Source organism: Rhamphochromis sp. 'chilingali', assembly GCF_963969265.1.
Source record: "Rhamphochromis sp. 'chilingali' genome assembly, chromosome: 9".
Classification (NCBI taxonomy): Eukaryota; Metazoa; Chordata; class Actinopteri; order Cichliformes; family Cichlidae; genus Rhamphochromis; species Rhamphochromis sp. 'chilingali'.
Window position 1 is genome coordinate 38,303,763 of NC_137936.1, and position 24,023 is coordinate 38,327,785.

Genomic DNA, 24,023 nt, shown 5'->3' on the forward strand with positions numbered 1-24,023 from the left:
CCTTTTCACCTGTGGCATGAGGCGCCCACACATCCAGATCCTGTCAGGAGGAGGACTGCTTCTTGGATCTGTGTTGCTATCCTACCCAGCTCAGCCCCTCCCATCAGCGACGTGAACAGAGGATGAGCTGGTTAAACAGTCCATCGATTCTGCTTTTACATACTGAAGGTAAAAAACACTTAAAAGGACACGCCCACGCGTCCTCCAACACGGCGTGCTGAGATTGATTTCCGGTTCACAAGCAGGAGGAGACGAGGAGGGGCAAATTGGAGAAATGAGAAAAACCCTCAGCCAGAGTGGGTCTGATCCTGGTGCCTCTATCAGTGCACTTCCTGTTTTATTTTGAAGGTTAGACGTGACTTTTTTCTCACTGTTCTTTCCTGAGAGTCTGTTTGACTGTCAGCTCCTCGCACTCCTCGTTTTTCTGGGATGAACCTCCTTGTCCGTTTGAGACGTTCCTGCTGCCATCGGCCTGCAGCGCTTTTTGTTGTTAATCATTAATCACGTGTTTCTTTGGCTCTTTTCTCATCAGTGTGACGCAAATCTAAGATTAAGATTTGAACACAAGTGAACGTGATGTCCTCAGGAGTGATGCAAAGACAGAGTGTGTCAGCGCTGACGGGAACGTAAGAAAGAGTGAAAGAAAACAAGAGACACAGTCAGCAGGAAGGGGACGAGGGGCCTTTGGGCCGGGTGCTCCCCGCCGCCACACCATTCTCTATTTCACACTTTATTAAATATCAGGAGAAGGCGGGCATGCACAGAGCAGGACAGAGCCTCATAGCGCTGAAGCAGGTGGCAGATTCTGGAGAATTTTTCAGCTTATCAGGTAAAATCAAGAGATTTTTTTAGAGCAGGTAAATTCAGCCTCAGTGAAAATGAGAGACAGAAATCTTTAAGCTCAGACTGAAGGTGGAGGAAGGAGTCAGACCTGAATTTATATTCCTCTGTTTAATTCTGCATACCTTCTCATGTAAACATCACACAACTGTTAAAAAAATCTGATTTAGATTTGGCTGATGTTCTTATCAACATCATCTTTTGTGCACCTCAGGATGTCTGTCACTGTCACGCTAACAGAAACTGACCTGAATTTCATGTGGAAATGATTCAGCAGTGTTGGGGAGTAACATGTACCACTGTTACGTATTTAAAATACAAAATATGAGTAACTGTATTCTGTTACAGTTACCGTTTAAAAAGGTGGTATTCAGAATACGTTACTAAATACATTTTGGGGCATGTAATCTGTAATCTGTAGTGGGATACATTTTAAAAGTAACCTTCCCAACACTGTTATTCTGGGTGTAAATGCACTGATCCAACATTGAAAGGACAAGAGGACCAGCAGCAGCACACACTTTGCTCACCACTTGGTCGACATCACAGAGTTACCTCCCTGCAACTTTGTCGACTTCTCAAAAAGGTAAACGACACTTAAGGATCGCTGCTTTGACACAGTGGAGGACAGCGAGTTTCCATCACAGAGGCACAAGAACGATTTAGCATAACGTGACTTTGCTGAGAGATCTCAAAATATTTGAAGTGGTGCACGAAAAGCCGACCGTCAACACGACAGCAGGCTGAATTTAAATGTAAGGCTTTTGATTTTTATACACCTGCTCTCAGAAAACAGGCCGAGCGTGTGATGCCTGTTAGTACGGCTGCTAAATTATGCAAAATAAATAAGTTTGGTCAGTAATGAGATCACATAACATCAATACAACATGAACCAAATGTCCCTCAGTGAGTTTACAGTTTCATTGAGGGTCAAATAAAATTCAAAGGCAAAAGGAGTGAATCGCTGCCCGTGCCTACTCTTAGAATGCTCCTCCATCTGTTGATGCCATTAACAAATACGACAGTTATCTATACATGTGTTTGGACCCTCAGAAATAAAATCCTAGTTCCAGCAGGACTGTGACGCACCGATATTAACTGTTAGTCAGTGTAGGAAAAAGGAAACTATTTGTATACCTCAAATTTTATTCCACATACCTTTGAAGAAGACAAATTTGCCGTCAGTCCTCTCGTAGGCGGCGTCGATGCGAGGTGGCAGGCCTTTCCAGAACTGATCGATCTGCATGGGGTAGCCCTCCTGCACCTTGTTGTTCCTGAGACGCCAAAACCACCGGTCCTAAAAAAGCCCCACAATTCATCACTGCAGAGCGCTGTGCTAAAACGGCGGCAACGTCCCGAACTCCATAATTAGACAAGCGTGAGAAGGAGTTACAGGTGACCTGAGGAGAATCTGAGTCATGCAGCTGGTCATAAAGGACGGTGAGAGGAGAGCGAAAACTGGCAGAGATAAAGAAGATGTGTCCTTAGTGACGGTACAACAGTGAAGTCCTCCAGCAGAACCGGAAGTGCTTAATGTGTAACAGCTGAAGCACAACAGTTATTATCAAATATTCTCATCGTTAACAAAGTTGGCTTCATTTTTTTATCTGGAGCTTTTGTGGAGAATGTGTTTAAATGTTTTCAACAAAAGAGAGAAGCTCAGAACGACAACAGAAACCACTGTGAAGGTAAGAGGAGAAGAAATAACTGGAACAAAAGACGAGCAAAGACGAGACAGAGACTGAGATGTGAAAGAAATGATTATGCAAGTTAAGAGGAGGACTACAGGGAGGGGAGGCAGCAGGAAAGAGGAGGCGAGCATAGAGGAGAGAGGGGAGCTGAAGAGGAGGAGAAGAAGGCGAGCATCAATCTGAGCTCATTATCATTTGGCTTTCGTGAATCTAGGACACAGCCAAGCTAAGTCCCCCCGCTGAATGATGTGCGCGCGCAACCACACACACACACACACACACACACACACACACACACACACACACACACACACACACACACACACACACACACACACACACACACACACACACACTCGCTTGTGCTTCTATTTTTGTGGGGACTCTCAGTGCTTTTCCACAGAGGAACAGCCTAAAAATGTCCTCGCTTTCTATAACTGTCAGTATAAGTCGGGTGCACACGCACGCGCACTGCTTCTCGCCTGGCCTAACATCATCGAGTGGACGCTAATGCTTTTCTGTCTGAACCCAAACAGAGAAGAAAAATCAATGCTTTGCATTCAGCAAAGAAGCCATGAGTGCTTCTCACAGAGGAAACATCCCATAATGAGCGTCTCCTTTTAGACGCCCACCAGCTCTCGCTGCTCTTTATGTCCTCGCGTGCCCCCGTCCTCCAGTTTAAAGGAGACAAAAGATGCTTGTTTTCCTGACTGATGATGGTGCATTCAGGGACCCAGTTCTTCCGTGGAAATGGCGGCTTCATTTTTAACTATTATTGATATTTATTGGATGCTTGTCTGTGTCATTCAGGGGCACACGAGAAAAGCTTTGTTTTGTTTATTACATGTTAGTGCCACCATCTGTTTTGTAGGTGGCATCAACTTTATTTGTCAAAGGAAAACCAAAATGAGCTTTGTGGGTTTGTGAGTTTTTAAAGTGGCCCAATTTTGTGTTTCTTTGTTTCCTGTCATATTTCTCCTGTTTAGTGGTGGGCGTTCATATTAAAGAGGTTTCTAATAATAGATGCAATCCCAGTGCGCTGTTTTAAACACTCAGTTTAACCTGCTTTTAAAACTCTTGAGCCTGTATGATATTACAGAGAGGACATATCCAGCATAGTCATCTCAGGTGCAGAAGCTCCGCCTACCCGCCTTGTGTTTTTAAAAGGAAGCCGATCAGAATACGACAGCATACATTAGTACTACTTTACATTTCTGACTTAGTTTGACTCAAGAATCCATGCTGGCCGCTGATCTAGCAGCCACAGGATCCTGTTTTAAGTGATGATTGAAGATTTTCTCCTGTTTTTGTCACAATGGGAATGAATCCAGCAGAGCAGACAGACAGGTCCAGCTGAGACTGACAGAAAACAGAGAGACTCACTGACAGGCAGGAAGGACAGAGAGCCAGACGAGTCTGTGACCTTTTCGAACATTCAGTTTAAATATCAAAGACATCCAAAATGAATTTTTCTTCTGCTCAGGATGAGATTCTGTCTCAAAACAGAGGTAGGGCTAGCTAGCTAACTGCAGGCTGTAAGAACAGTAGGTGAGATCCAGAGAAGGATTTATGTTTAAGCTAAAGAAGCATTACAAGTTTTACAAGACAAAAGTTAACGATTGGTTGGTGTGACATTACTCTGCACCATGTTGGACTTTTAAAAACTCGGCACTGTCCAGTATGAGGCAAAAGAGTTCGAGGCTGCAGGGGCAACGGTTAAGCCAAGCTAGGCTAGCTAGCCTTTAGCAGTGCTAGTGGTGATGAGTTTTCTGAGAAATAAAAAAACTGGATTTGTTGCTTGTGTCATATCAAATTGTTATTTTTTAAGTTACTGGAGCATCACATCAATCACGTCTTGCTGTAAAATTAGCTTTAGCACCCAAACCTGCACTTCCACTAATGTCCACTCGAGGCTGTCTCCAAAAACGAGTCAGTCCTCATTGACGCCCATATTAAAATGATACGAGTCTCTATGGGCTAGCATCCTGTTTATACAAACGCTACAGGTGGTAAACTGTTTATAACTCACATTTAAAAACTATATTAAGAATTAAAATTAGTCTCATGATTTAAACTCATTTCAAATGCAGTTAAGTGACTAAAAATTCATCTTACTTTGTACTTAACTGCACAAACAGACCTTCCACATCCTAATATTTTATTTATATGCTGCGTCACACTGATGTGCAGGTATCTGTGTGTGTTACTTGGCAAGCTTGCTGGTATTAGCTCATCTCTCTACAGTCTTTGGCCTGTTGGGTGCTTTGAATATCTAAACATTTAAAATATAAAATTAAATAAAGCCATACAGTTTATACTACTACATGCAACACGCTGTAAATGTGCACGCCTGCTGTGTGCTGGCATGCAAGCGCCTACAGAGCTGCATCGGTTGGTTACTAACTGTACTGGAAGCATATGGCTGATGCTAATGATCATAGGCTGGATAGCGCCATATGCCACTGGGCTGCTTCTTTCATCTGACGGCACCATGAGAGTGGTCGTTTTTAGCACCAGCGGCCCCGCGGTGGCGTCCAAACCCATAATGTTGGCAGTGTTAAAGCCATCGTTACCTTCCTAAACACTAATCTGGACCACGCCGTCCAAACCTGCGTTTATGGATAATGATTATGAGACATAAACTTCAACCATACTTCCAACATCATTGCTACTCTGCATCCTCCTCCCGTAATGTTCAATTAAGCTTTATCTAAATCCCCCAGTGACACCCTGTTTTTTATAGCAACCCACGGCTGTGTGACTCACCGTCTGTAGGAGATAACAGCCATTAATTACAGACACAACAGCATCCTGTTCAATAAGCTCGTGTTGGAACGAGCACTCAGGTTCTTTAACAGGATGAGATATCAAAGACTTTTATTGGTTTGATGCATTTAAATATTTCTTATTTAGACGTTTTAATGTTTCTGTTATTTGATGGAAAGCAGTTGGCACTAAATGTTTGTTCTGGCCTTTTTTCATATTTTCATTTACAAATCTGGAAAATAAATAATAAATTAAAATATTTTGCTGTGCTTTTACCCAGTGGTCTAATTGTTTTTTAATACTTAAAAAATAGTTATTTTATGTTATCGTAGAGATATCTTAATGTGATATGAGATTTGTTGTTGCTTTATTTTAATGGAGTCCCTCATAATTTACATTGTTTTGGTGTTTTCAATGCTGTTGTTGAATATTTTCAAAAATATTTTTAATTTGTGTCCTACATTTTTTTTTTAATATAAAATTAGTATTATTTTAATTATTATGATGACGATGACGATGATTATTTATCAACGTGTTTGATACGTGTTGTGCTACTTGCTTCATCATTGTAATCACCTGTAAAATAATAATAAAAATAATAGGACTAATGCGATTATATATTTTCCTAAATTGGGAAATGTAGTTAAAAAATTATGTGAAATTATTTAAAAACAATTAAAAGTGTTGTAATGTAACTTTTGTGTTGCATTTGTGGTGGAAAATACAACCTTTGATGAATCAGAATTAAGATTGAGTTTGATATTTTATACCAGGTCTTTAATGTATCCCAATAAATCACCACAGAAAAGAAAAGTCCAGGAGTTAGAGTTCCTGGAAAGCTACAGTGACAGGTTTTCTTGGGCGTAAAGAACAGAAATGTGATGAATCATCTATCTTCTGCCTGTTTGTCTGCGAGCTGCTGCCTGATCGGGAGCTGAGCAACCAAACTTGGCAGACGGGTACATCGAGCATCCTGAAGGCTCTTATCTCTACCAGATATTATGATGTCATCACATTGCTTAGCAACCACATACCAACTTGCAAAAACGACATTTTTAATAATTATTATGCATGCACAGTATCTTACAATACCATCCTGTCATTTTGATTTCACAACAATAACACCTCATTGAAAACTTGAACTTCATCTGTGGAGACGACGTCAGCCTGCCAGCTGAAATGATCTATCATTTTATTTTACTGGAGATTCACCAATTAATCAAAGGGAAGAAAACTAATGTGAAAACTGATTCACTCCAAAATAACATTAACTGTCTTGATTTGTCACCTTCGTCAGCTGTTACAAGTTTCTGGCTTTGTCAACAACGTGAAAAAGTAATCAAAGAATTCAAAAATGAGCGACTGTTACTGAACACTGTCAAAGAGACCAGCAGCAGGCGTCTGCGCCGCTACGTCTCCGCTCACCTTGAACACGAACATCTCCCGTCTGAAGAAGGCCACAGTGTTGAAGTTGCCATCGCAGATGTTGGGTTTGCCGTTTCCAGGCAGTGCGGGCCGGTTACCGGGCGGGTGCGGCGGACGGGAATGCCGGTCGTGCTTGCGCTCGGAGGTCGAATGCGTCCGTCGAGAGGGTAAGGTGGGTAAGGGCCGGGTGGGTTCCAGCATGGCTGTGGGGATGCCTGGAGAATCACGTCAATCACAGCATGAATCAGTCGGGCACCGTGATTGGTTCCAGAGGATCATTAAGAGCACTGAGACTCAAAGACCCACAGCAGCATGAGTCACTGGTCATCAGCTGTGCGAACACGACTTCTTATGTAAGAGCCTGTGAGACAGCATTATGCAGACCGCAGAAACACAACTAGTACATTTGGTTCAATGACTCATTTGTTTTTATGGGCAGAAGGAAAACCTCGGATTATAAATCTGTTTGCTTAAATCGCTGCCTCGCATCGACACGGGAGCGAGACGCCTGAAACAGCAGTGCGGCTCATTCCACCCCATCTCGTTTGTCCATCGTGCGTGTTTTTGTGTCTATTTGTGGTTGTTTTGTGTGGTTTTATGTTTCCTTTGTGTCTCTCTGTGTTTGGGTTTTTCTAGTTGCGAGTCTCTTTGTGCTGCTTTGTGACACTTCTGGTGATTTTTTTGCATCTTCTTATTGTTGTTTTGTGCCAAGCAGCCAAAAATAGATCATTTTAGGCCTCTGCTGTGGTTGCTTTGCTCTCCTTTTCATTTCTTTAGTCTGCATTGTTTGGTGTCCGTCTTATTTTCATTCTTTTCCACTTCCTCTGCCTTTTATTAAAAAACAAACAGAAACTCTTTCTGTTGCAGATCCGTCCATGACAAAGACGCTCAATGTTCCAACAGGAAAAGAAAATCTATTCTCTTTTTTCTAAGCGTACCAACACGAGTCGGTAAATTGCACAGAAACAGTCTCGTTGTAAAATGAACAGTGCGGTGCTGTTGTGGCGGCTGGTGTTGAGAGCAGCACATCCAGCAGGATGAACTTTGAGCAGATAAAATAACAGGCTTTGTTATCCACACTGAACAATGAAGTGCAGCGGAGAAAAACCGCCGACTGCACAGTTCTGGCCGGTATTTCCCTTCAACGCTGACTTCAAATGTCACCTGTGTATCACGACCTTTAATGTGAGGCTCAGTTGTTCTGAGGGCCGAGATAACCTTCTTGCTTTGATTATTAAAGGAAACCAAAGCAAAGAAAAAGAGAAGCGTGATGAAAAAAGCTGCAGATACAGTAGATTTCAGCTACCTGGGTGTTTTGTGAGAGATGGTGCAGATAGAAATGTTCTTATCTTTAACAGAGCAGACGTGTTTCTTTTCCCTGCCTTTTCTTTGTGTCTCTGCATCACAAATAAATGTTACACTACATTACAACAGAAGCTGTCGTGATTACTTCAGCGCAGACAGAAAGCCTGTCAGGAAACGCGCCTGCCGCTGACAGGCCTTCGCTTTTCTTTGTTTACTTAGAAACGTTCAGTGAAATGCGAGGATTTGCGCCTTTTCTGAAATGCAACACAGCGTCTCTGGTGTAAACACAAAGGGAAAGACTCGCGTTTTCTTTCCAGGCAAAGACTGCTCAGGTCTGCTTATCAGCCGGGCTCTTCTTCACGTTCGAGCTCCGCTGCCGGCCGACGGACGCCGAACACTCCTGCAGCTGCACTCGGGGCTTTTTCAATTAATATTTCATATTCAAATTTTACTGGTTTTTGTTTTAGCGTAAAGTCACCTGTTCAACCAGTCAGAGGCAGAAAAGAGTCAAAACATCACGTTTTTCATTTAACGCAGGCAAATTTCTTCAAATGAAAATGTGCAGTGACTTAAAAGATCCCTCGTTTCAAAGTGAAGAGCTCTAATATGAGCTTCATATATTTTCCTCTTTGCTATAAAATACACACTCTGTCCCGGAGAAGGCGTTTGCACAGCACAGACTCAGGATTGACCATGCATCTATAACGTCAGCATCTTCCTTCTGCTTAAGGCATGCAGGCTTTTCATAAAATGAAATCATAAAAAGTTTAATTATAAAAAGTTTATGAAGCTCATCCTCCTGAAACGTGTCGTAAACCTTTTATTCACCGCAGAGGTTATTTCCTGCGACGATCCAAAACCCTGTGAGAAGCCGCTGGCTGTTTAGAGGAGATGCTGACGTTCAGGTTGCTCATGCTCTGTCCTGTGCATTCTTGCTCAAGGACACGTCGGCAGGGTCAGAGATCAAACACACAATTAGCCACAGCTTCATGCTCAACAAAGATTGTAACCATGATTATTTTGTTCAACGGTGATATTTTTAACTTTACTTTTCAAACACTGTCCATCAAATATTCCATGAAACTCGTATTTATTGCTCCTCACCGACTCTTTGACATTAAACTGATTCCAAACTGCTGCAGGCTGAAGTGTGTAGGAGGATAAACTGGAGCGCCGCAAAGAAAAGAACGAAACGAGAGCGCTCGAGTTTACATTTCGATTCACTGCGCGGTCCTTCTGCTTTTATCTTCACACAATATTTGTGTATTTTGCGTCATCCTGACCCAAAATTGTCGGCATCAGTACACCGTAAACAGAATGATGTCCTCAGCTGGATACAAAACAGACATCTATGAGAGGAAAGTCTCTTCATTTTTTTCAATAATTTGGAATAAGTGTCTTTAATTCAAATTCGATTTTCTTGGCTTTTATTTTGACATTTGTTGAGTTCTACTTCCTGTCTATGTGCTATTAAAAAAGGGAATTGGCTAAAATCAAACCTGGATGGATATTTGGGGGATTTTACTTGTTTCTCACACTTGGAGACAAAACTGACGTCAATGTTTGTTGAATCGTCTGAAAAGCTGAAATAAAGAAGTGACTGAAAATCTTTTGTTCTTCAACTAAAAGGACAAAAACCCAAACTAACGATGTTTCTTTAAACAAATGACTGACTTAAACCCATTCACTCAAGCACCGTTTCTTAAGGACCTTCTCGCTGACATTGACACAAACTTGGCGGTCAGTATCTCGCTCAAGGAGAGCCAGGAATCGAACCACCAACCTTCCGATTAGTAGACGATCTGCTCCACCTCCCGAGCTACAGCCTACACAGAACTAAACCCGAGAGCTCACCGTAGATCTTCTGAATGCCCTGCAGGTCGTCCAGCGGCAGCTTGAAGTTGTGCGTGTCCATGTACTGGTAGAAAGGAGCCATGATGGCACTGGGATCGTTGGAGTGCTCCAAACCCAGCGCGTGCCCCAACTCGTGCACCGCCACCAGGAACAAATCGTTACCTGGAAAGAGAGGAAGATGATTAGAGGGGAGAGGCGACAAAGAGGAGGAGGAAAAAATGATGAGATTAGAGAACGCAAAGCAGAGAAGCAGCATCGCTTTCAACATCACTCACAGCGCCTTAAAAGCTTGTTTCAGAAATCAGGTGATAAAACAGAAAACAGGAGCATCTCTGTGCTGCCTGCAGGCCGTCGCTGCCGGTTCATTAAAAGAGAATCAGTTTACTGAGAAAGCCTCAACATCTCCCTCCTGTCTGAATCAGAACAAAGCCTCCCCAGTGTAAACAGCAAAGACCAAAGACGGCGTCAAAGGCGCCGGCAAAGTGAGCTAAAGTTAGCCTGTGATGTGTTGACTCATCAGCTGTGTAATATGAATCTCACATCAAAAGCAGAATTGGCGGCGAATGGAAGCGACTGTCAGGCTGGTGAATCCAAAGCTCCTGTTTCTAAAGTCCAATTCTTCAAAGGCTGCTGCTTGACGGGGATTACTTCAGAGCGCGCCGTACTGTTTGCCTGCAAAATTCACAGAGTTCACAGTCTCACAGAAAGCGACTTTAAATTCATAATCTGCAAATGTATAAATAATGTACGGCTGTTTTCGAGACTAAAATACGCTGGAGAACAAGCAAACATGTTGAATTTGGAGCAGGAAGCCATCAGAGTGGAGATGCTCCGCAGTCAGGCTGTTTCATTAATGCTCCTGTGATGACGGGAACGCTGCATGTTTGCTGTGGCACAATGGGCAGTAATATACAGCACTGGATCATCTACATATAAACTAGTTACAGTGAGATGAAAATGTAAAACAATCCATGTTCATGCGCACAATTAATGCTCCGCGACATGTTAGAAACCTTATGTGAGTGGATCAAAACTCTGCTTTTTTAATTTGTCCCATTGTGTATATTTATTTAGTATCTTTTAGCCATAATTAGTTGTCAGTTTGTGTCACTGTTGGTCATTTCAGTCTGTTTCTGGCCTTTTTTATTCCCTTTTTTTATTCACTTTGCATCTTTTACAGCCGTGTTGTCCTCCTGTCATTTCTAAAACTCTCCTTGTGGGTGTTACACATTTTCTATGTAACTGCTTTTCATGAGTCAGGTGCTAATTAGTCATTACGTGGCCGTTTCACACCTGGGTAGTTGTTTTGGACTTCTTAGTTATCATTAGTTGTGTTACTTTTGGCCATTTTGTGCAGTTTTATGGTCGTTTCACGTAGAACAGTTTATGCACCACAGCAGAACCAGGTGTGATGCATCCTCACAAAGTCTCAACAATTCATCAGAGCTCACATATGCAGACGTAAATAAACAGGATTTTATTCAGATTAAGTACCTGAGGTCCAGGAAGTCTTTGGAAAAAACTGAAGGATGTGATCGAAGCACAAGCTGAGGTTCTGGAAAAAACAGACTTTTCAATAGTTTTCAATTAAATTCAGGTTTCAATTTTCCAATTAAAGCACCTGATAGCAGCCAGAATAACAGCTCCAGTTCTACAGTTCACGCTGTTACGTGTGCTCTTATCACAACTTATCAAAAGTAAAATTACGAAGGAGAACAGAAGGTCTTGTTTTCCCGGACGTCGTGTATTCATGTGGGGTCTTTATTACAGCCAGACTCTGAGCAGAGATCCAGAGCTGCTGTCATGTGTTTAATGACTTCTTACTGTCTGAATGCGGAGCTCAAATTAATACTTTCCCTCAGCTTTGTAATTGGTTTGACTCTGTTTGAACCAAATTACACAACATAATTATCTTTTTCCTTTACCGAGGCCACTCTGTTTGAAGATTATAGCCTCGGTGGCCTGCGCCTGACTTACAGACTAATGGAGATGGAAATGAGCAGACGCTGACGACCGTTTGTGTCAATCCTTTTATTCATTTTCAGTTCCTCTTCCCGAGGTCTCTTCCAATTCGACTCATTGTTTCCTGTCTCGTTTGTTCTATTCAGGAGAAATGATTTTTACTGACCTATACACTCATCAGCATGTCTCCTAAAGTTTAAAACCAGTCATTTTAGAGTCAGTAACGGGTAAAGGGCTTCCTCTACAACTTGTTTTATTTTTTAGAAAAGACTGAAGTGATGTCAGTGTGAAATTTCTGTGTTTCCTGTTGAAGTTTAACGGGGTCCAGTTATATATTTTTATTTCCTGGCAAGTTGCTGTGTTTAACTGAATCCAGTGGTTTTATACAAACTTGCAGCAGCACAGCATTATGGAGAAACAGCCAATCACCCCGTCCACCTCTGGCAGCCATTACAGCGTTTCCTGTTTGACTGAAGAGGAAAACAAACCCTGAATCTCAATTAGAAAACGTGCAGCATTTTCTAAAGAAAACCCAGACGTGGCTGAGGACACACTCAGCGACGTATTCACAGATTTTAGCTGGAAGGACCAATATTAGTACGTGCTATTTCTGACAGACCGACAGAAAAGTCACGATCAAGAATGAGAAAAATTAATTTATGTGAGGACACATTTCTCTGACAGAAACACGATCACGACTCGAAAGCAGGGAAACTTTCCTGAACTGGCATGCAAGACTTTAGACAGTGAGATATGAAATGAACATAATCGAGTGAAGTTAAAAACGCCAAAGCAACAGAAAGCAAAGCTACAGAGTGTTGTGTGCCCACCTTATTACTAAATTAGGCAGAGCACTCCGAATTGAATCAGGACATAAAGCACGGTCTTTATGTTGCTTTATTGAACACTGTCCATCTTACAACTAGCCACTTAACGGGGCTTCCTCCGGACAACCACCTCCGGTTCAAAGGTCATCACCTTAAGGCATAGCCATATCAATACATGACATCCCCCTTTTCCTTAGACTCAAACTTTAGTTGTAATAACTTTGATGTCTTTTTTTTTCCAACACTGAACATTCTTCTCGTCTTACTTTCTAACAAGTATATAATCTAACTGTCTCACCACACATGTACCTTTCTTTTTTCAATATATACATGTCGAAATACACATATGAACTTGAAACTTGCCAAATGTAAGTTACCTCTTCACCTTAACATATTATAGTTCATTTCACCACAAAATCACGAAACCTCTCGGGTATCTTTTTAGCCCTCTGTGATCTACTTGGTCTCTCTGGCCCCTGGGAGCCCTCTTGTGGTGTTGGAGTGAAGGTGTCAGTCTTTGTGGGTGTTTCACCTTCCTCCCTTTCAGGTATTGTGTCATAGTGTCCTTCTCTGGTCTCATTTGTCTCGTATTTCTTCACATGTGTGGTATTCCGGTGATAGCGAGCTCCTGTTGGTGATTCAATAATGACTTGGTTTCCAGTTCTGCTTACAACTTTGTGTGGTGTTGCGTCGAATGGTGTTGTAAACTTGTCCACTTTGTCTTGTTGAACCAGCACTGTGTCTCCCGAGTCAACTTTTGAATACTCAGCTCCCCTTCGTTCATCAGCATAAATCTTTGATTTTCCTTTCTGTTCAGCGTCTCTGTCACGCACGTCCAACTCCGTTGTTTTTGCCTCACTGATGTTCGGTAACTTTCCTCTCATTTTGCGGTTGAACAGGAGTTCTGCGGGACTTTTCCCTGTGGTTGGATGTTCAATGCTGCGATACACTGTTACATATTTTCGTAGCTCTCGCTTCCAGTCAAGTCCTTCGGCTTGTGCGATCCTGATTCTTTTCATCAATGATGCATTTTGCTGTTCCACTTCTCCATTTGCTTGAGCCCATTTTGGTGTAGTTCTTATATGTTTGATTCCATTAGTTTCACAATATTCTCTGAACAGCTCAGATTTGAACTGTGGGCCGTTATCAGATTTGATGGTAACTGGTAGCCCATGTCTGCTAAATATACAGTCAATAGAGTCAATGACTTTTTCAGCGGTTGTAGATGACCTTACATCATACTCATAGTACCGACTGTAGTAATCTATCAGTACAAGTATTGAGTGGTTCGAAGGTAGCGGTCCCAGTAAGTCTACCGCCACATCTCGCCATGGTCCATCCGGTAAAAGTGTGTTTCTCAGTGGTTCAGGTGGATCTGGTCTGGCTACTACTTGACATCCGTGACAAGATTTACAAAATTTTTCTGCAGCTTTGTCCATCCCTGGCCACCAAACGTTTGTTCTGAGATGCTGTTTGGTTCCAACAATTCCTAAATGTCCTTCATGAGCTAGTGACAGTGCTTGAGCTCTGAGGTTTTCTGGCAATACAATGCGAGTTCCCCGCAAAACTATGTAGCCGATGACACACAGTTCATTTGCAATGGGTGCACATGTTTTGCATTTTTCAAAGTGTCCATTTTCAATAGCTCTTCGCACTTCTGTTAATTCTGAGTCTGTAGCAGAGGCTTCTTCAACCTCTCTTGTTGTGAGTGCTTTTGGAGTAGCATTAACTGCAACAAATCTCACATATTTGTCAGATTCATGCTTATGTGTCTCTTTGGACGTGGTGTCAGACAGCAGTCTTGACAGTGAATCCGCAATGTTTTGCTTTCCCGCAATGTGCACTACTTTAAAGTCATATGGTTGCAGTCTGAGAACCCACCTTTCTATGCGTGCCCAAGGTTTAGATTTCTGGCTGTATATGACCTCCAATGGCTTGTGGTCTGTGATGAGGTCAAACTTCCTGCCATACACATATGGATGTAGTCTCTCACATGCCCATACTAGTGCTAGGGCTTCTCTTTCTGTTTGAGAATATCTTCGCTCACAGTCTGTTAAACTTCGACTTACGTAGCACACTGGTACCTCTTCTCCGTTCTGTATTTGAATTAGCACTGCGCCCAAGCCTACAGGGCTTGAATCTGCTATGACTCTGGTTGGGGCTTCTTTGTCAAAATAGGCTAGGGTACCTGCTCTGGCTAACTCAGTCTTTAGTCTTTCAAATGCTTGCTTTTGTTCTGGCCCGAATGTAAACATAGTTTCTTTTCGAGTTAAACGTCTTAGTGGTTCAGAGAGTGTAGCAAACTGTGGTATGAACCTGCTACTGAAGCCTACCAGTCCAAGAAAGCTTCTCACCTCTGTAGCATTCTTCGGTTCTCGGGCTTCCACCACAGCTCTCACTCTTTCTTCAGTCGGGCCAATGCCTTTCTGTGTAAGCAGTATTCCCATGAACACGAGTCTGTCCATGTTGAACTGACACTTCTCTGAGTTTAGTGTCAGGCCACAGTCAGAGAGTCTCTTCATCACAGCATGCAGGCGTTTATCATGGGTTTCCTGGTCTGGCGCGTGTATGATTACGTCATCTGAAATGTTCTCATCTCCTTCAATGCCAGCTAGTGCATTGGCAATCTCATGCTGATATTGCTCACTAGCTGATGAGACTCCAAATATTAGCCTTTTGTACCGGTATACTCCGTTGTGCACTGAAAATGTAGTTATCTCTCTTGACTCCGGGGTAAGCTCTAGTTGATGGTATCCCCACTTGAGATCGAGTTTGGTGAAGATTGCAGAGCCGTTTAGTCCTTGCAAGATTTCATCCACAGTGGGTATGGGGTATCTTTCCCTGATTATTGCCTCATTTGCTTTTCTCATGTCTAAGCACATTCTGATATCTTTGTCACATTTCTTTGGGAGTACCACTACAGGATTTACCCAAGGTGTAGGTCCTTCTACACGTTCTATAATGTCCATGTCGATTAGTTCATTGATCTTTTTCTCCACTGCATCCCTCAAATGATAAGGTATGCGCCTCAGTGGCTGTGCTACTGGTTTCACATTTGGATCAATGTACAGGCTGATCTGTTTGGTGTTTAGCTTTCCTACTCCTTTGAACACTTTTGGATACTTTTCTTTAAGAGTGTGCTTTAAATCTGTGACAGCCGCCACATTTTCACCTATTTTCAACACTCCTAACTTTATGGCAGTCTTTTTCCCCAGGAGTGGTTCACCATTACCTCTAATCACAATAAATTCAGCCTCTTCAGTCCTGTCACCAATCTTGATTTCACATCTGAATGCACCTTTAACCGTGAGTGCCTGTGCTGAGGAATATGCATATAAATTCCTCTGCTCTTTGGGTACATATGAGCGACATTTTATCTTTTCAGCTTTTAGCTTTTCCCATATGTTTTCTCCCATCACATTACTTGTAGCTCCAGAGTCAACTAACATTTTCAACTCTATTCCCCCAACAGAAAAGGTAAGTTTCTCAGGTATATTGTCATCATTTACAGTAAATGCATAATCATCTTGTTCAACAGCATTCACATTTTGTTTCTTTTGTCTTTTTGTACGACACATTTTTGAAAAGTGGTCCTCACCATTACACTTGTGACATGTTTGTCCTCGTGCTGGGCATTTGGGATCTTTGCCCATGTGGTCAGTATAACCACACCTGTAACACTGTCTGTCTGTCTGTTTTATTATCATCTTTCATTTTTCCTTTTGGTCTGTTGTTCTTCTCTTTCTTTGCTGTAAAAATCCAGCTGACCGTGTCCTCTCCTTTCTTTTCCCCGGCGACGCTCATCGCCGCCATCTGCTCCTCCACGCGTTCACAGTGTGAAGCCACCTCTAACGTGCGAGTTAGGGTTAAGCCTGGACCCTCCTCAAGCAGCTTTCTCCGTACATATTCAGAAGTGCATTTACTCAGGATAGCGTCCCGTATCTGGTTATCATTGTCAGCTTGAAAGTCACAGTCTTTTGCAGCTCGCCTCAAACGTGTACAAAATTGTTGCACAGTCTCACCTGGTGTTTGGGACAATTTGTGGAAAGTTTGGCATGCGTATGCTGCATTCACTTGAGGAACAAAGTAAGTGTTGAGCGCAGTCACCGCAGCGCTGTAATCCTTTGCCTCTCCCGTCTGTGGTAGAGTGGAGAAGACGTCCTGCACATCCTGTCCGGCCATGTGCAGTAGAAGAACGCGTCTCCGCTGTCTGATCGCGTCTGTAGCATCATCCGTCAAAATAAGACCTTTCCCATCAGCAAACAACTCGAAGGATGTTAACCAGCGCGTCCATCTTGGTCCGAGCATAGCTGGATCAGTGTAGCAGGTGAACGGTTGAATACCCGACTTTTCCATGTTAGCCCACAAGTTTTTCGCTAACACCGTGCCGCCGCTGGGTCTACTTCTCACAAAAACAAATCCAGGTCCGTGTCGTCCTCGTCGCCATTGTTGTGTGCCCACCTTATTACTAAATTGGGCAGAGCACTCCGAATTGAATCAGGACATAAAGCACGGTCTTTATGTTGCTTTATTGAACACTGTCCATCTTACAACTAGCCACTTAACGGGGCTTCCTTCGGACAACCACATCTGGTTCAAAGGTCATCACCTTAAGACATAGCCATATCAATACACGACACAGAGTGGCTCGCTAATGATGACGATGTGCCTGCACATCATCCCTGGTTTGAATTTCGATTTAGTGCAAGAAGTCAGAGAGCTAACTTCTTCAATGCCCAGGAAACACGCCGCATGTAGGGCAAGAAAAACAATGCGATGGTTGCATCAACTCAGACGTCCTTAAAGCTGTACGGTGCATCAGATTAGTGCAGGAAAGTCGCGCAACATGGAAGTGAAATGAAAACACTTTTATCATGAAAATCAGTGAATAATAATCATGACGAATGAAAGTGATCTTAATACTGAAAAATCATTGTAGCCATAGTCAGAGTCACTCGTGGGGCTGAGAGGATAATTCCAGAAGGACAGTTCCCGGCTTTCTCCAAAACTGAGTCCATCTTTATACAAGTGTTAGACCTGCGATTAAAGCAGTGGTTCTCAAAGTGTGTGGAGTTCTGACAGGCGGAGGTGCGCCCCAAAACAGATTTCCAAAAGCACAGGGGAAGTGTTTCTGGGGAGACAATAACCCGACGGACCAGTTGCAGGAACCAAAACATGCTAGGTAAGTGTGATAGGCTAATAGTTAGGCTAACACACCTCTCATGTTTTCTTTCCTCAAAAAACCGAAGGATCCTCCACTTCTTTTAAGTGTCTCTCAGCGCAATTCTTAGCATATTTTGGTTCCTACAACTGGTCCGTCGGGTTATTGTCTCCCCAGAAACACTTCCCTTGTGTTTTGGTAAATCTGTTTTTTCCTATTTCCGTTGTGTTTTTGTGCGTTTGCAGCGTTTTTCTTATTGCTGGTGTCTCTTAAGTTGCAGTCCGTTTGGCCTCAAAGGGCCACCGTAGTTTATTATTGAAATAAAGTTGCAGTTCGGCTTTTCTGTCATTGTTTCGTTTAGAAAATGAAAATATTTCTTCCTGCCATGTGGGGAATGATGTAAAAAGTTTGAGAACCACTGGATTAAAGGAACATTGCATGTTTGCTGTGGCCGCTGAGCAGAATGGGCAGTGAAATACAGAACTACATCATCTGCATAGAAACATACAAAACAGTGAGATACAGATTTGACTATTTTATGTTCCAGTGAGAAATGTGAACACTGCATGAATGCTTTAATTTTTGCACCCAGGTTTAAGAAGTACGTGTGGCTACAGAGTAAGGTTGTTACAATATTGGCTTAATCTTCATGCCTCCTGCTGCCGTTACTCTGTACTGTGTTCTTTTATTCACTTTCTCACACCTTCACAGATTCTGGCTCTTCTGTGCTTGTGTGCTGCAGTTTCTTTCATCCCTCTTTTTTATCTCCCCCTCTCTCACCACTGCTTTCCTTTTCATCCTCCTCCTCCCCCCGCATCCCTCCAGCAGCTTTTATCTCCCCTCTCTTTCTTCCACTTTGCAGGAAAGATTAAGATGATTTCAGAGCACAAGACGTACACTTCATGTACAACGGCTTGAGGGAGTCCCCCTGCGGTCGCTCTCCATTTCTCTGCCCGTCCCCTCGTGGTCGGTCTGCCTTCCCGCGGTGAGGATAACGACTTCTTCTATCACGCTTGCCCCTGCACTCGTCTGTTCGCCTGTGATAAAGACGATGTTTGATATGTCTGTGATGAAACCTGTTTCTCAAGTAGTCCCAGTCTGACGTGTCCACAGAACCTGCTTTGTTAAACTGGAACCCGTCGAAATGAGTTCATCTTATACCAGCGATCAAAATTACCCGCCAAGAATATTTTTTCCTGTCTGGCAAAAATCATTAACACACTGCACATTTTTCATAAAACCACAATTTATCAACGTTACCAACTTCTGTCTAGAAATAAAGTCCTTTTTGAAATAGTCTTACAATTAGGAGAGGACAGATTTATTTAACCCTCGAGTCATCGCCTATACAATCAAGTCTGTAAATCGTAAAAATGGAAGAACATGTCCTCCCCTCGACTCGAGACAGAAACATTAACTGTTGCGTTGGTTAAGCTTTGAAAGCAGAGAGAGCCGCCGTACCCTCTCAGAATCAGACTTTTTATTTACCTTTATATATTTAATGAAACAATGTAACGTTTTAGCTTCATGCAGGAGAAACTGTTACAGTTACAGAACCTCAAAGTTCATTTCACCTCATTTTTTACGTCTGTTCTGAGCCATCATAAAAAAGCGGAGATGTCCACATGAGATTTTCAGGGCTGAATAACGTTAAGCTAATTTTTAATGCACCAAGAGTCTAAAGAAAAAGTCTGCTTTTCTTTGACCAGCTTTGAGCACCAGTATCATAGGACTGTGACCAGGAGATATTTTATTTTGTATTTTTATGATCACAGTTATAATTAGAAGTATCAATCATTAATCATTTACCATTGTGGAATCTGATGACAGTATAATCTTTGTTTTATATCTATGGTAATCTGAGTAAAGATTAATGTATGCAGGTTATCATCATTGTAATCAAGTTTCAAATGGTATCCACAGCATTGTATTCACCGTCCATAACTGGAGGGTCCAGCAGGACCTTGTTCTAATTCATTTGCAGGCCTACATCAGAACATGCACATAGAGAGTTATGTAAACACGCACGTTTACCCTTATTTACACAGGGAGGTCATGTCAGGACATTCTCTAGTTGGACACACAGGCTCACAGAACTGCACAACATGACATGTCACACACTTCTTTTTCTCTAAAGTATCATCTGATGTTTGTATAAGGAGAACTTTGGACTATGGGGAGACTGTTATCATTTCCAGTAAGGTCTAACTGTGTGATGTCATCATGGGTTATATAAGGATGGGGAACGGTCCACTCTTTGGAGATCTGTGGCTGTACGCTTGTCTTCCCATGCTTCTGTCTTAGAAGTGTGTAATAAAATCACTATGTTTGTCACCTACACGGACTCGGCTGTTTTTCCTTCTTACCCAAACTGAACCAGACATAACAGGATATATCCCAGTTTCAATAACCTGTACCAGTTTAACGTCTATGATGTAGAGCAGGGGTGTCCAACTCCAGGCCTCGAGGGCCGGTGTCCTGCAGGTTTTAGATCTCACCCTGGGTCAACACACCTGAATCACATGATTAGTTCATCACCAGGCCTCTGGAGAACTGAAGACATGTTGAGGAGGTCATTTAGCCATTTGAATCAGCTGTGATAGATCATCTAAAAACTGCAGGACACCGGCCCTCGAGGCCTGGAGTTGGACACCCCTGATGTAGAGGAACAGAAGCAGGCATTGGTACGCTGAACGTTTGATCTGTTTCTGATCATTCACAGCTAAAAACTCTGGGGGGGAAAGTGCATTCTGGGTAAATGCTGAATGCTCATATCACCACGTGGGATAGGTGGCTGTTTAATCAACTGACAGCGTATGTAAGTGTCAGGGACCCTGGGTCTGAGCGAACCAGGGTCCATGAGCAGTTGTGGACTCGTATTATATTGTGTCTTTTCAGCACTGTGCTGCTGTCCTGTTTCCATGCTTGTGTATGTATAGGCAGGTGTGTGTGCGCGCGTGTGTGTGTGGGTGTGGCTGTGACGGGCACCTTCAGGCCTGGTGGGTGTGTCCACACATAAGGACCTCACACACCTGCAGCTGATCAGGATTGTCGGGGGAGCTACATAGGAGTAGCTGAGAGCTCCTCGACGCTGGATCGTTGAGTTAAAGTCCAAGTGAGTGCGTGTCTAAGTGTAGCGTCGTGCTGGTTGTGTATGCCCGCAGGAGTAAGTGTTTGACGGCTGCCTCTGTTTCCTGCAGGAGGAGCGTGGAGCCAAAAAGGGCAGCACGCACGGGGAGTGCAGAGAGACACGGGAGTAAGAGGGAGCTCACCGGGATTAATTGTGTTCTTGTTATTTACTCCACTGTAAATAAAACGCACAAGAGTCCTGCGTTTGGGTCGTCCACCCCCACGGTCTGCCAGCGCAGCTGTGACAGAAGGTCTTATGTCTGAAGGACCTTACGTTTGCCTCCCTTTGGCGACAGCATCATCTTCTAGTTGAGATTCCTTCTGTGTCACAATCATTTTCTAATATGGGATACAGAACGGGAGAAACCAGCCAAAGAGCCAAGAACACCAGCCGTGCACACAATCAGCCGTGCACACAATCAAGAAGAACCGGACTTTTCTATACTTCCAATGCTCATCTCAACTGTCTGCAAATATCTCTCGAAAATGTAATTTTCTGATGAAAAAACTGTAAATAAGTGGTTTTGCCCCAAATCCTCATCCAGCAACGCTCCTGGCTGTGATGGGAAAAGCCCGCTCAGAGCAGCCGCACATGCACAGGGTGTGATGAAGTTAAGAATTTAAAAAAAATCCGACATGACTGTAAAACTGATCTGGTTGCAGTTTTTTTTAACAGAGCATAAAACATTTTTTCAGCTGTAAAAATGTCCTGTGGACACGTCTCACACCCACTCATGATGGTGCGCCTGTAACTGAGGCAAAGATTTCTCAGGGCCTCATTAAATATATTGAAGTTATTGCAGGTGTAAACACCCGTTTGCCTCACAGGTCGGCTAATGCTCCTTCAGGCCGCTGCTGCTGGCTGAAAAGCAGATTCACAGACAGTCTGTGGGATTTACAACAACAGCTACAAACAACTTTTAGCAACTGAAACCAGAAAAGAGCCAAGAAAGATCAGGGAATAAAAGTGTGCGTCTGAATCCTTTACACTTTATAAATACATGTAGTTACACGTAACACTTCATTCATAAAGTTTTCCTCCCGCCTCTTCGTGGGAACTCGTGCCCTCAGCTCTGTCCTGCAGGAGTCAGCAGGTTAATAATGGAGACCGTCCCTCGTCAGGTTTTAAGCCCAGGTGAAAATGAGGTCCGTTCGTCCTCCCAACGTCCTTCAGAAGCTGATACCGTGAATTAGTTTTCACAGAGTCTGAGAACTTCCCCGTCTCACTATCTCGTCTCTAATCTTTCAATTACTGCGTGTGTGTGTGTGTGTGTGTGTGTGTGTGTGTGTGTGTGTGTGTGTGTGTGTGTGTGTGTGTGTGTGTGTGGAGGGATTTTAGAGATAAAGAGGCTTTTTGAGGACGTGCAGAGAGGACCTGTGACCACACAGACACATGCTGAGAGAAGATTCAGCGATTAATCAATAATTTTACCATTTTATGTAAAAACCTGGTGCATTTTCACGGCCGGCTCGACTGCTCTCTGCCTCCATCACAGGTTTGAAACTGATCATTGAAGCACTGTTACACGTAAAAGCCAACGTTGTTACAATAGTTTAGTTGCCACAGTTAAACAGTCAGTGTTTGTGTGAATCTGGTTAAGTTTCTGGGGGTAGAAGCTACCAGTTTCATATTAATTTTGCCTAACTACTGCATTCACTCATTTAAAAACAACAAAAACAATCAAATGTCCAACCTTATCTCTTTAAAATGCTGACGTCTTAGTTGTAAGACGCTTTTCTTCTTCACTCGCTGTTGGTTCAAGTTTAAGCACCTCCCTGGTTGAGGTTCGGGAAATAACACAGTTTGGGTAGAAATCAAACTCCGGGGATTAAAAGTGAAGCCGGCGTCTCAAAGCTTTTATTCAAGGCACTTCCCATCCTTGGCTCTTAATTAGCCATCAGCACAGTGACAGCAAAGAGCGACCACACAAGGAGCTGGTCTTACCATCTGGGCACATTTGGGGATCAATGTGTTGCTCAAGGACGCAGTCACATTAACATCTCTGATCTCTTTCTAATCTCTTTATGGTTGTTCTTTAATTACATCTTTATAGTTATGATGTTAAAGAGGCACAAAAATCTTTTCTGTCTCTCAGCGTTTGTTTTATATCTCGATTGGATCATTTTGTATCTCTTCGAACTCATTTTGTTTCTTTGCACTTTTTTCTGTGTCTGAGTTTATTTCCTTTGGTGCACTTTTGAGTTTCTTTGATGTTTTTCTGAATTTAAAGACATATGATACGATTTCAGTGCAGGCTCATAACTGAATCCGAGCAGTTTCTCTAATGTCCAGTTGAGGCTGGCGGGTCCTGAGTGTCAGTTTCCACAGACCTCCGTGTAAAAATGTCCAAAGTTACCTCAGAAATATGTTTTCAGCCTGACACAGAATGCAGCTTTGATCTTTACAGCTAATTTCACTGTGAAACTAATCAAGTTAGAGAACCTGAGCAGATAATGCCAACACCCCCACAATAACCCATCTTTCATATGCAGTCAGTGGGTAACGCGAGCCACATGCTATAAGCACACTGTAATCTAAGATAAAGTAAAAAGCCATTTTCTTTGAATGCTGGACAGCGTCTAAAACATTTAAATAGACTTGGTTTGTTTAGCTGTTTCGTGCATCAGGGGCAGCTGTTCTGCATCACCATCTTATAAACAGGTCGAGCTGAGGATCAAACCACAAACCTCGCAATTGATCCGCTCTTCCACCTGAGCCACAGCCGCCTCCCATCTATTCTTTATGTTTAATCATTTGATGTTCAGACCCCTGCTGTCTGCAGAAACAGCGCCTGCAGGAGGAGAATCAGTGGTTTGCTACGTTTATACGTGCGTCTGAATAAAAGTCTTCATTAAAATGAAAGCGTGGACGTGTCCTTGGATGCTTATTTCAGCCTGAAAGAGAAAAAAAGAAACTCGGGCTGTAATGTGGGAACGCAGAGCTTCTCTGTCAGAGCTAATTCTCGTTTGTGCTAATCTTTCAAACCAGATTCCTTCTCCCGCTCTATCAGTGCGCCCTCCCCGCGTCTCGCTCTCTCTCTGTCAACACGTTAGTTATTCAAG

General features: G+C 42.9%; 1 protein-coding gene across 3 annotated transcripts in view; it reads right to left on the reverse strand.

Annotated features, from left to right (window-relative positions):
• mmp24 (matrix metallopeptidase 24) overlaps positions 1-24,023 on the reverse strand; it is an 85,428-nt gene that overhangs the window by 20,071 nt on the left and 41,334 nt on the right. For all 3 annotated transcript variants that reach the window (XM_080892784.1, XM_080892785.1, XM_080892786.1), the window contains 3 exons: positions 9,882-10,043; positions 6,723-6,937; positions 1,999-2,137 (listed from right to left, as the gene is read on the reverse strand). In XM_080892784.1, the coding sequence (XP_080748910.1) occupies positions 1,999-2,137; positions 6,723-6,937; positions 9,882-10,043 (516 nt within the window). The remainder of the gene's footprint in view (positions 1-1,998; positions 2,138-6,722; positions 6,938-9,881; positions 10,044-24,023) is intronic.